The following is a 13757-nucleotide window of genomic DNA, read 5'->3' as shown; positions in this document are numbered from 1 at the left end:
GAACGGTCTCGAATTAATTAAAATTTGACGGTCGCGTTAAGAACCGGTTGTAAAATCTATCCGATCTGGCGTGATGGTCCCCCGAGAGATGAGGGCTTCTTTCCACCGACTGTTAACGGCGGGTTCGAGAGAAAGAGCGCGAGACCGAAGCGAGGGATCCTGTTGGAGCAGAACGTCCGCGAATCCGTGCTCGCAAACCGGTTTAAATCCGCGGCTAACAGGAAACGCGCAAAATTACCCGTTTCCTCAATTTTCATTAGAGAGTCGCCTGTTGCCTGCGTGGTAATAATGGACGCGAGATCGCGCTCTACAAGCTGGAGACATTCGAGCTAACGAGTCGCTGCGATGTGATTGACTTTGCTAGATTTCAATAGATCGATGAATATTACAATTTCTTGCATAGAAACATTATTTTTTACTAATTAATTCTTATGTTGATTTTATGTAATATAGGAATTTGCGAAACTCTTGTATGGGCCTCTACGAATTAGTTTGTGGTATTCAATATGCGACACACTCCAGTGACTCGGCTACCACGTGGACAAAACCAATCGATCGATATGCCCAATGATCCGTGACATGTTTATATTCTATATTTGTATGAAAGGTCGATTATTTCTTGGCTAAATGTAGAACGAGGCAAAAATCGAGGTTTGTCAGGTTTACAAGTTAAAAACGAAGATGAAATCAGCTGTTGTTGATTAAATCAATAATTATATGTGATTAGAAATATTTGGTAAACTTTCAAATATATATATTAAATAAAGAAATTTAAATTGTAATAAATTAGGTATATATATATAAAAATTAATCAAAATTTAATGTTTATAATCTTCATATAGAATTTATTATACAAAATATTAAAATTTGATCTTACGTACGTATAAATAAAATCACGTTTGCAAATTAAATATAATCGTCGCAGGTAAGTCGAGTTTGCAAAGCACCAAACTCGTCCCACCTGTCCCAAGCTGTATTTCCGAGGCGCAAGTGAAAACAAATAATCCGAGGGTACCTGTCTTTCGAGAGGGCAGACAAAGTTTGCCTGCGGGATATAGCCATACTATACGTCTGCCCCATCTCGACAGGATCCTACACGAGATTCGTTTTCGCTCTCAATAGATTTCAATTGGTATTCAGGTGCATCAGTCAAACACCCATAAACTACCGATGATCTCACGTTTAAATTAAGTGAATTACCTATCCTCAATAATGCGTATTAATTTCTTTAATTACTGATAAAACTTAACAAAATGACATTTTTTTAATAATAAATAAATAACAAGAAAAATATAAATTGATTAAAATATATTAATAATTATATTTATAATTCTATTTTTTATCCTCAAAATTTATTTCCGTTTAATAATATTAGTTGTATTCGGTAAATAGATTTATCTATCAAGTGCTAATGCGTATTCATTACTATTCATCTGACACACGTGCCACGAAACAGGTTGTTAAAAAATATCACCCCGAAGAAAAAACTCGTGGGGTGTGAGAGGAAAAAAATATGTTCCCTTAAAAAAACTTTCAAACTTTTTTATGACGGTACAGTTAATGGAAGCATCGTGATCGCGAAGACAAGGGACCCCGAGTTCCAAGATAATAAAAAATCCGGTCGGAGGTGTATTTAATAGCGGGAGTTACCGCACCTATCACGAGGCGTCTAGACGCTTCTCGGCTCTAAATCTCTCGAGCACACTGGGGTAATGAAGGAAGCCCGGGTACGTTATTACTGCACGTTAATTACTATAACTTACCGGCTGTACGCTAACCCTTTGGTTTAAAAATTCTTAACAACCATTGCACTCGAGATTATTTTTTCTGTGAGCCAACAAGATCCAACAAATATGTATGAAAAATCGCATCAAGTATTTTAATTATAAAATAAATATCTCTATATCTTTCTCTCTTTCCAATCGATAACAAATGATTATAATAAAATTCAAATACAAATAGTTTTGTATTTTATATAATTATATAATTTTGTATAATCTAACTCTTTTTTTGTACATTTAAAAATATTTGAAAAATGAGATAACATAATATTAAAATACAATAATAATTAAAATATTCGCAATGTAAGATTCAATAGAATTGAAAATAAAATTTTAAATTTAGCATTAATTTTAATTTTAGGTGTAAGGTATAAAAATGTATATAGAAAACTGCTTTCTTCTTCATTTTCACCCCTAATAAAGAGTTCATTCACGGACAATCTCAATCTGTTTATATCGATGCACTTTTCATGAATTCACTGATTAATTGGACGTAAATAAGCATTATAAATTTTCTTCGTTCACATCATTATTTCTATTACTATCGATATCGTGTCTAACCAGTCAACTTGTCACCCCCGATGCGAAACGCAACAAGTTAAACACTTCGTATTCGGTGCAAAGCTGACGACAAAATCTGTCTTACCTCACGCAAACTCGCGTGACGCGCACGAACGTGTCGCAACAGGTTCGAACCAGTCTTGAAAAAGCAATACCATCCCCTTATTGCAGTGTCTAAAAACTCCGGCTGCATCCTAGAGAAAAAGAACCCTCTGGAAAGGTCTCTAAGAAATCAGAATCGCGGACGAAACGAAAGAGGATTCACCATACGTATAAGATCGAGAGGGGGTGACCATGGGGGTGTATGCGCACGTGTATATAGAACGGAGAGGCCCCTGCAAGCAGGGTGTTACAGGGACCGAGGTAGGTGGTGGACGACCGAGAGGTGAAGGCGGAGGAAGGGAGAAGACCGGCAGATGGTCGGCGTGGACCCCGACGTGGGAAGCTCCGAATTCTCTGAGTTCCCACAGCCAGAGTGCACCTGCCTTCCCCACTCTGTAACCCCGTGCAGTCTCGGCGGGGCTATATAAGAACGGGGTTGCTCGTACTAAGGCACCATTCGCTCACTAGCGTTTCGCTCCAAAGCAACTTGCCCAAAAGCACATTCACCAAGTACACGTTCTCCGCTTCCACGTTCTCCCGCCAAGTTCCTATCGAACGACAGTTCGTGCCACGTGTTCCGAGTTCCGACAGTTCGGCGGAAAAAAACCGGTTCAGTGTACGTGGTTCAAGGGAGAAGCAGCTTCAGAGATAGAGGAAGAAAGAGAGAAAGAAATAAGGAAGAAAGATGGCCGCCACCACCGTAACCGAACACGTGTTGTTCGACTTCGAGGTTAGCGACGTGTTCCAGAATGAGTTCAACGACAACCTCTACAATCTGAACATGTCACAAGACAAGGCTGTCAGACCCGCCAGCAAGAGCAGACGCATACTGAAGCCATTAAAGCCTTTGCTGCGAATGCTGAAGAAACGCACCAGCAAGTATACCAAGAGCAACAAGCGTCAGCAGGCCGTGCCACAAATTGAAATCTTCACCGAGGAGGTCGACAATCAGAACAATGCCAACGAGACGTTAGAATGCAGACTCCTGCAGGAGCTGCGAGATGCCGAAGAGGGTGCCGCCATCACTGTCTGTCTAGACGGACAGATGACCGTCGTGCCGGTTGTGCCTGGTCAGTGCTACGTGCCGGTGCATTTCGCCCACACCCACGCCGGCGACTTCTACTGGACGACACTCAGCATGGCAGACAGAGACCTGTGCTACAAGGAGCGCGCATTCTCGCAGCATCAGCTTCCCGAGGTGCAGGTAGCGTGAGACATCATCGTTGAGGACAACCGCGTCTACCTCAAAGGCGAATCGTTCGAGAGCTGATTACTCGAGATGCACTAAACTTCGAGAGCTTTCAAGGCCGAAGACTGCAATCATCAGCCGAGGTGCGGGACGAGAGCTTCAATAACATTTCGAAACTGTGATCACTAGATTATATAGATTTTAATTTTATGTCACATTGACATGCAACTGACTGACCGAGATGAGCATTCCTTGTAGATGTAATGACAATTGAGGAAATGTCAAAGAGAGACGTATTTTATATTTTTTCTTCCTTCTCTTTTTTTGCGACACATTAGTCGCGTTTGTGATATTTGTACTTATAACATATACTTATATATACACATTTGTAGTATTATTTTGAGAATGTGATACTGGCTTTAATGTCGGCAAGCCGACAGTTTTCTTTATGTCTTCCAATATGTTTGTTTAAAAAAATAATAAATGTTATTAATAAGCAAATATATATCTTGTACCAATTCATTAATCGTTTCCTTTCCCTTAGTTATAAGTGAGTAATTATAATATATATTAAACTAACATTAAATTTTTTTCATACACTTATAAATAATTAAATTTGCCACCAAGGAGATATAAGAAAAGAGTCTCTTTTGGTTAAAATTCATATGAAATTTTCAGAAATCATTATCGTATATTTTCATGTCATATTTAAATTTAAATTAATTAAAAAAATAATTAAATCAAAATATCTCGTATATCAATTAATTCATATATCTAATTGTAAGATTGATTCGAAGAAAATTTATCTTTTACATAAGGTTCTCTCGAAATTTCGTTATATTAAACAATATGAAAAATTTCTTAAGAATTCCAAAAGTAAAATAAAAAAATTTGATCAGCCATTTAACATAGCTTCAAAGAAACGTCAGACAAAAGTATTTCGTCTATGAAAAACTACAAGATATAAGGAAATAATTTTACGCGGGAAAACTTTGCCAAGATGAAACTATATATCTGAATAACGTGACTTTAAAATGTGATTAAAGAATATCGAATTTTAAATATATTATATTTATATTTTTTTAAATTTTGATTTACTTTCTTTCAAACAAAATTACTGATAATTACATGTTCCTTTCAATGTTATATATTTCAATATTATTAGAGTAAAATAGTTAACTAATTTCTTTACGTATATATAAGTTACAAAAATATCAATTGTTTAGTATATTTGGAAATAAAAAAAAAACAGAGAAAAGAGCAAGTAGACAATAGTTCATTTAACCGAAAATAATGCACGGATATGAATCGACATTATGCGCATGTGTTGTCCATATGTGACAGACACATGTCCATTGCGGAATAGATGAGATGGGGTGCGTGCGAATTCGCATGATCTTCCACAGTAAACGCAAGGGTGACCCCAACTTTTAGACCGAAAAATAATAAAAGATATCACGATGATCAATGACCGTATATTGAAGTATAATAGAATAATCGAAAGGGTGAATAAATTTACGAATTGTTCAATGTAGCTACTTCAAATTTGTTTACTTAATAGATACTCAACTGTGAAAAGAGAGAGTGCCTGTATCACCTGGCGTTACAATACTTTAGTAACACAAGTAAATGAATACTATTCACGCAATAAGTTGCTGCTCTATTGTTAACATTAAAAAAAAATGAAATGTATATGTTTAATGTAAGATTGTATACATCTAATTTATTTTTATAATATTATGATATAATATACATATATGTATATATGTAGGTATTTTTTGAAATACATCAAAAAATTAAATAATAAATATTAAAATTTGTATATATTTTATAATTTTAATTAAAAATTAAAGAAATATTTTAAAAATTTATTAAAATAATTAATTTCATAAATAATTTTTTCAGCATTTTTGTCGCTAATGAGTTGTAAATTGGGCGATTCAAAATTAGATAGCGAACAAAGTAGAATATATATAAAATTAGATAATAAAAAGGAATTGTGCCTGTAAGTCTCTATTTTGGGGTAGATAAGTAAATATCAGCCTATAGGATAGGCAACCCTTCAAACAACCCTGCATTAGATGCACGTCTGCATCTGCGTTGTAGGGGCAAAAACTTCCTTTGACACACACTTCTAGTTTAAAAGAGGTCAACCGCGAGAAAATAAAGCGGTATTAAAAAAGAAGAGAAAAACTTTATCCGAAATGTATCAATTACGTGACTTATTTTCACCAACGGTGTATCGTGACGCGTCGATTAAATAAATTAATTCATTATCCTCTTATTCTGTCCCCCTTCTCCTACCTGCATGGTTCCTTTTGCCTCATTTGCAGTCACTTCACGGCTATCCGGATCGCGTAAATTGGTCAAAACAAGTAATGTCGCAACCGTACTATAGCTTCTTCTCAGTAATTACAGTGATTAAAGTGTCTGCACAGGAATTTTTCCTCGTACAAAATTGCCTCGTCGCCACACGTAATGTCCACATGGTGGGAACACTTCGAACTTGTATTCGTTTGAGATATCAAAGGAATTCGAGATATTCGTAATTTTTTTTTATGCAAGAAGTACGATGTAAATATATACATATATATAATCATATAGATATATGTATAATTCTAATCATTTATAAGTTGAGAAAATAAATTAAGTTTGTTAATATGTTAATACAAAAAGTTAACATATTTTTTAATGTCAAAAATTTATATCTAATAAAATATAAAAATTAGTTTTTATATGACACACACGAGACATTATCAATTATCTTAATTTATATTCTCTCATTTGAATAAAAGATTACGTAGTATAAATGATTTTTTATAAATAGAGGTAAGGAACATTATTAATGCGAGGGCGATTTTTGAAGTATTACGTTTTCAATTTCGCATAAGAAAACGATTTACTTTATATACTTTATATACAATATATTTTCTTTTATCGTGTCACTTTTTCGCTGATAATTGACATGTCAGGAAAGATAGCTAAAATAAATGGTTTCGCTTTTCTTGAAATTATATAAAAAGACGTGAAAATTTGACCTAAACATACTAAAATTAATCTTTTGTACAAAAAGCAAAAATAAATTAGATATACTTATAGTTAATACTTGATCTTTAAAATTGGAAAAAATGACTTTAATTCTAAACATCCGATTTCATCAACATCAGTGATAATGATCTGCATCTTCTTACATTGATGCCAACGTTATTTAAAGTATTCCGACACAAATGATAACATAACTTTCACGTGGAAATGAATTAATCGCAAGACGGGTGTGTGATATTACAGCTCATTAAACAAAAAATATGCTGCTCCCGGTAGCGAAAGTAATAAATCCGGTTGCGTGTGTCGGCTCGAGAGCGCTTTCGACGGCGAACAATCGCCGCTACTTTCTCGGTTTGACATTTCTCGGCGCGAGGGAAAAGCACGTGTCGCGGCGCGGCGCGGAATCGGCGCTACCGCACACATCTCTCTTCCCGCATGCGACCGATAGTCGTCGGCCTTTCCTGTCGTCCGCGGGAGTGAATGGCGCCGCCGTATCTCCCTCCTCGTCGCGGGGGCCTCGCTCGTGCCTCGCTCGCGCTACTCGTTCCATTCCCACGGCCCCGATCGCCGCATTAATGCGAGCCGCCGCACACGCGCACACGCGATCTCCGTCGCGCGCACGTACGCACGCGTGTCACGTACGCCCGGGCGCATTAGATGAATCGCGCACGCGGAACACTCGCGCGCACATTTTTCCGCTGAATTTTATTTTTCACGTGATATATATTAATAGTATCAAAAAATATATATATTTATAAAATTTTTTAAATAGTTGCAAGAAAATGCAACTGTCATAAGTATATATGCATTCATTCGAGAAGGATTTTCATTTTTACATCAATTTTTTCAAAAGTCAGACAATCTCAATATAATATTACGCTGCGTAATTTATAAAATGTTATACCCTCTGATATGTTTAGATTTAGACTATATAAAATTAATGTATTAGATTTTATTATTCAAAATTTAATTTTATATAGTCTAAATCTAAACATATGACTATACATATGAGAGAGTATATAACATTTTATTAATTTTGCTAGAATCTTTGTTGATAGACATAAAACGAAATAAAACTTGTATAGTCATGTTATGTCAGAAAATTGTAATTAAAATTAGTTTGGAAACAAATTGTATCAAATTCTATTTTCAGCTGGAAAATACTTTAATCATACATTATTAACTAGTTTATCACGACTAAAAAGAGCCTGAAAACATCACCCAAGAACTTTATTCGACGCATGCGTCATTAACTCTAAATCTGTCGTAATTACGCAAAGCAACAGAGAAGTCACGCCAGTTTCGGTTGCTAAGAAAATCGCTGTCAGCGAACAAACGATAGCTAGAAGAGAAAGCAGTGCTTCTTTCGCCATCGGACGAAGAGGCAAAAGGAAGCCGGAACGAAATTGGCTCATGACTAACACCATTGGTCATAGAGTTCGCGAAACGTGCCATTACTGTGCCAATCGTGTGATGTCTTTCACGAAAAAGAAGAATTGAAACGTGTCCTCAGCGGCACACGACGTCTTCTACCTCGCAACCTCTTTATAGGACGGTGAGAGCAATTGAAATAGAAGACTGTTGAGTAATGATGCATTAATAATAGCGTGATCAATCGATGATGCGCGAACTCTAAAGTACGAATTATCAAGAAAGCATATCATTATATATAATAACTTAATGTGACCTGATATGAAATCATTCACAAAACAGATGTAATCCAATTCACGAAACTATAAGTGAAAAGATGTCATATAATCGATATATTTTACATCAATGTTCGTAAAAATATATTTTTAATTTCGCGAGTAAAAATCATATATATATATTTCTGGTTCTTCATTTTTTATGATCATTTTTCTTATTTTTTATTTTATTCTTGGGTTGTAGCTATAGGTATGTAAGTTTCACTCTAATAATGTTTCGTTATATAAAATAAAAACGAAATTCAAGCAAAAAAGTTATTCACTTGTTTTGCCTTATACTTATATGTATAAATAGTTTATGAGTTTTTGATATTTTTTGCCATTTGTTTTCGAAATATGATAATGAACAGAATTCGTAAATAAAGGTCAAAGATCTCTGACAGAGAACGCAATCGCGCTAGATGGTATTTTTGGTAACCCTAAATTGAAAGAGATAAGCAATGAAGAATCCAGTTCTTGACTACTTATTCTTAACGTGAATTAGCATATGTTAAAATAACATTAATAGAATTAGCTTTCGCAAAATAACGAAATCGATAACATTCGTCGATTTTATACTTAAAATGATTATAATCTGGAATATATATAAACTTGTGAATCGTAATCATTTATATTTGACGATCGCACATATTTATTATGATCATGTTGTTCGATATTAATTACATCCGGCTTAATAATTAATATGTAAATGACACATATTCAATTGGACATCCTCATGTAATCTGTATAATATGTAAATGAAATAGAAAAAAATCGCACGACTGCGAAAGTATATATATAACGTGTTCGTAAAATACCAATCTATTTTTTTGGTGCAATTAAAATAACGTATATATAATAGCTTTTTAAACTTGTCTAACAATTTGTGCATATTATACTCTTAATAAAAGGGTTAATTAATAGAATAGATATTAATCTTAAAAAAGAATTTTACGATAAAGAAATCGATAATGTGTTATGTAATCCTCCAGATATCAGATAATTTTTATACGTTCATTCATCAGTATGAGATTAGATGCAAATTGGATTCGCATCATCTTGTTGATCGCAGTCTTAAATAACAACATTGATTAACGCGCTAAGAAAGCCTATAGGAAAGCTTGTGGACAGTTTTGATTATTACCTTATATTCTTCGAACATTAAAGTGAATTATCGGAAGATTTTAATACGCGAATGCACGTATTAAAACGTTTTTAGTTCCTGTAATATTAATATATGATCAAATATTTCTATCATATTTTATGTGATTTTTTTATTAAAGTTTAAATTATATTAAAATTGATATGTACTGAATATAATGAATATCGCGTTGATATGTCATTAACAGATATCACATTAACAGACATGGGTCTCTGAAATATTTTCACATACTCGTATGTACATATGCGATGTATATGCAATGTTAATTAAAATAATATTAATGTAGAAGTATTAATCTCCAATACTGTATCAATTTAACAAATAAAACCTTGTTATTTCTCTTGACAAATGCTTCTTAGTGAAAATCCAAATTTATAAAAATGAGAACAGTTCCATATTCATTTTCACTCATCGGAGAATATCGACTTGATCATGCAATTTCAATCGGGCATATGTGTCACACCTGCGACATTCATTAACATACTGTGTGAAAAATCGCGGCTTTCAGGGATAATTACTTACGACAGCCGATGCAATGTATCATTAAAGGGACGGCGAACGAAGGAACCAATACAGGTCAATTTAAAACATGATTGCATCTGAATCGGATACCACCTGGATGTTATTTACAAAGATACGCGATTTTGAAAAATCGAGGTTAATCACGTTTTAGTAATTGCATCCCGACGAGTGATCTCGCATGAAATTATATGCATTTCGCGCAAATACATTTTAATTAGCGATTACAATCGATTGCTTCGATCCTGCCTACGGTGACATATTCTTTAATAAAAATCTTAAAATTATATCTATTTTTTCACTATATCACAAAAATCAATTGCATTTATCTCGCGCTCCGAAAATTGGAGCAAGAAATCTAAAACGCCGTGAAATTTATAATATATAAAATTAATTCACGCATATATAAAAATATGCATTAAAATATATTAATAATATATAATATTACTGTTAATAAGAATATTAAACTATATTGCAATTCAGTATTAAGAATTATATTTTGTCACAAAATTTTATCAAATTCATATTTCATGAAATCGAAAATAGAATCGTATATATTATTTTATTCTATAATTAAAGGCTGTGTATCTTGTGAGAATAATTATTAAAGGGGAGAGAAGCGACTAAAGAGGCGTTTAAAGAGTACTTTAAAAATAAAGAGAAATAAAAAAATATGCAGAATTTTTTAAACTTTCGATATTAAATATATATTCGAAATTTAACTGGCTATAAGAGTCATACGCGTATGTACAATTTAGAAAATTGTACGAGATTTTAATTTTGTGTGCACATTTAACTCTCGTTTTATTTATTAAATCTTCATATGAAGATATAGAAATGATTGTTATTGATTTGTTATATTCGTTTCACCTACACAACCCATCGCGCGAATCTCGTACTTTTCCTATTTTAAGAGCAATAGGAGGCATGTACACCTGGCTTCTTGTAAGAAAAATGAAAATGTTATGCTCTCATTAAATTATGTATTTTTATTTCATGCAGAACTTGATACTCGGCGCAGATAGATTATTACACGATATTGCTATTATACTCTCGAGATAAGGATAAAACCTTGTAACCTTCCAAGAGAATGTAGTAAAAATAATCAACCCTTCAACAAAAATTAATAACAGCTCGAATAAAATAACCAGGCATACACAGTCAACAACAAGGTAGTAAAGATATCTTGTTCTTGAAAAGGAATCTTATATTACTTTGATATTAATGTATGCTATACGAGAGAAGTAAAAATAATTTTTGACGTCATCTCAATTCACAAAGGCACAATTTACATATTCCGGCACAACCAGGTAATCATTTTTCACAATATTTATAGTCTCCATAACTTGATATTTTTTGACAAACGAAAAATGAGAGAAATGAATAAACTTAAATACTATAGACATAAGTCAACCACGTGGATGACACGTGGTCAAAATACTACATTAGAATGAGGGGTCACACATATATACATATACACATAGTAAAGTGTATGAGAAGTAATAAATCAATATGAGAGAAAATAAGAGGAAAAAATGAGAAAAACGAATAGACATAAAAGACGAGCGATAATAATTAAAGCAGGTAAAGACAAGTAAAATTAACACGTTTAATCATTTGTACGTACTTATATAATTATTGTTAAAGTTTCCACATTTTATATCACAATTCCGTCAGAAAAAAACAACTCATATTATTGATTCGTCTTTCGAATCTGCTCGCTGACGCGATTCCATTTCGAGCGGAATTCCAGCTTAATTGAACGATTCACACGATCCTTTCCGATGCATTGCAAGACAAACGAATTAGGAGTGATCACATGCGCGGGACGCGCTCGCTTTCATTAAAACGAGCAGAGTCACGAAGAAGCGCGATTCGGGACTCAATAAAAATCGATCAAGCCGTTCTCGATCAAGAAAAAGAAGGCGCGGGAAGCGGAAAGGGGGACAGAGAAGATATCGTACGTACGCGTTCTTCCTATAATCTGACACTTTAACGAGCGCGACAGCGGGAAAGACGGTGACAGGTCTAAACGCGCCGCCGCCACGTGGACAGCTCGCGCCTGACGGACGAAACTTTCTCGGTCCGCGGCCTGGCTCCCGGGCAACACGGCTCTTCTCTCTCTCCTTCTCTTCGGGGCCCCGGGTTTCTCGTGGGAACTTGAGACAGATGCGTCGCGCGTGAGAATCTCGGGCAGATGCGGACTTACGCACCTTCTCTCCCAAGTGCGCCACGCACTGCCTCGTATTTATAAGACGTATACACGTAGCGATCGGACGATGCTCGCGTAGGGTAGGGTATACCTGTATTATATGTATGTATGCTTCGGCCGTAACCCGCTTACGGGCTCTCGTCTCTCCTCTCTTCTACCTCCCGCGCGCGATATATCGTCCTTCTTCTTTATTCGGCCGCCGCGAGGCTAGCTGTGCTCTTTCTTTATCTATCTTCTATTCTACTCCGAGTGTGTCATGATTGTAATAGAGGTGCTGCCACATCGTTTGCCGCGGTCGTGTGCACGGAACGTGTATGGAACGTGGCGGCTCTCCTCCGGTTTCCTTCTCTCGTACTGCCCTTCGTTTCATCACACATTTCCTTCACACGTATATCACCGCGAACTCGAGATCAGGTCGCGGAAGGGATCGAGACGAATTAGGCAAATTATACATTGTACACGATCTATGCATTTCGTTATCGAAGAAATTTGCGACAATTTTTCGTTACATATTTATTAACCGATAAATTATGATTAGATGTCGAGAAAAATCTTTATCTTATTACATTTTTATTTAATGTATTTTAAGTACGCTTAAAATAATAAATTAATAATTATTAAATACTGATATATTATTTTGATACATTAAAAATAAAGCCAGATAAAAATAAAATGCAACATAATTAATGAAGACAATTATTATAATAAAAAAATCCCACGTCGCGCATTTATATCACATATCTCACATCTTATATTTAAAAGAAATTGCAACTATATCGTGTATATACGTATAAAAAATATATGCATATATTCTTTTCGATAATAAAATACACCGTGCTTCACCGCCGATTAAAAAAGGTAACATTTACCGCTAGTTAAGGAATGCGTATTCAGTATGCAAGTAATTTATCACGGTGAGTCCCTTCGGTGTTCATTAAAAAGACTGTTTTCCAAACCTAAGGAACCGTCGATTCTTATCGTGTACACCCGAGGCGACACCGTTAATAAATTACATGCACACATATCCTACAAGATTATGAGTCTCTTATATCGTTTCGTATAAATTACATCGTAAGCAAATACATACTTATATACATATAGAAAACGAAACAGTATTTTCATCAATACGACGGTCAAAATTTCTAATCTGTATATAGCAATGGATACTCTTACATAATTTTCAAGTGTGCAATTCAAGTATAACTGTATTAATATCAATAGATATACCCATATCCACAACCATTGAATTTAAAATTTAATGTTTAAAAACTCGTTAAAAAATATCGAGAAGTAAATTCATGAGAAGCTTGCAATTTTTATCATTAATATTAACAATAATAATAGTGGGCATCTATGTGCATATGTGCGTGCTATTTTATTTTATGTTTACAGAATTTAATAAATCAAATTGTGATATTTAGAATTGATTTTTATATTGTTTAGTCGTATTCGCTGATCAGTAGAAATTTATATTCTTTACGAAACAAAATGTATAAATTCG

At 34.5% G+C, this 13757-nt stretch overlaps 2 protein-coding genes across 4 annotated transcripts in view; one reads left to right on the top strand and one right to left on the bottom strand.

Moving 5' to 3' along the window:
• The window catches only part of LOC114942025 (tubulin monoglutamylase TTLL4), a 137473-nt gene that overhangs the window by 96668 nt on the left and 27048 nt on the right, over positions 1–13757 (bottom strand). The gene's annotated exons all lie outside the window — the stretch shown is intronic.
• LOC114942028 (uncharacterized) lies at positions 2914–4085 on the top strand. The gene has a single exon (XM_029317293.1). The coding sequence runs from the start codon at positions 3130–3132 to the stop codon at positions 3655–3657; it is 528 nt and encodes a 175-aa protein (XP_029173126.1). The 5' UTR covers positions 2914–3129; the 3' UTR covers positions 3658–4085.

This window comes from Nylanderia fulva, unplaced genomic scaffold (assembly GCF_048542155.1).
Source record: "Nylanderia fulva isolate GAGA-0341 unplaced genomic scaffold, ASM4854215v1 Scaffold5, whole genome shotgun sequence".
NCBI classification, from domain to species: domain Eukaryota; kingdom Metazoa; phylum Arthropoda; class Insecta; order Hymenoptera; family Formicidae; genus Nylanderia; species Nylanderia fulva.
The sequence above is the reverse complement of the archived record's forward strand: the minus strand, read 5'-3'. Positions and strand labels throughout refer to the sequence as shown.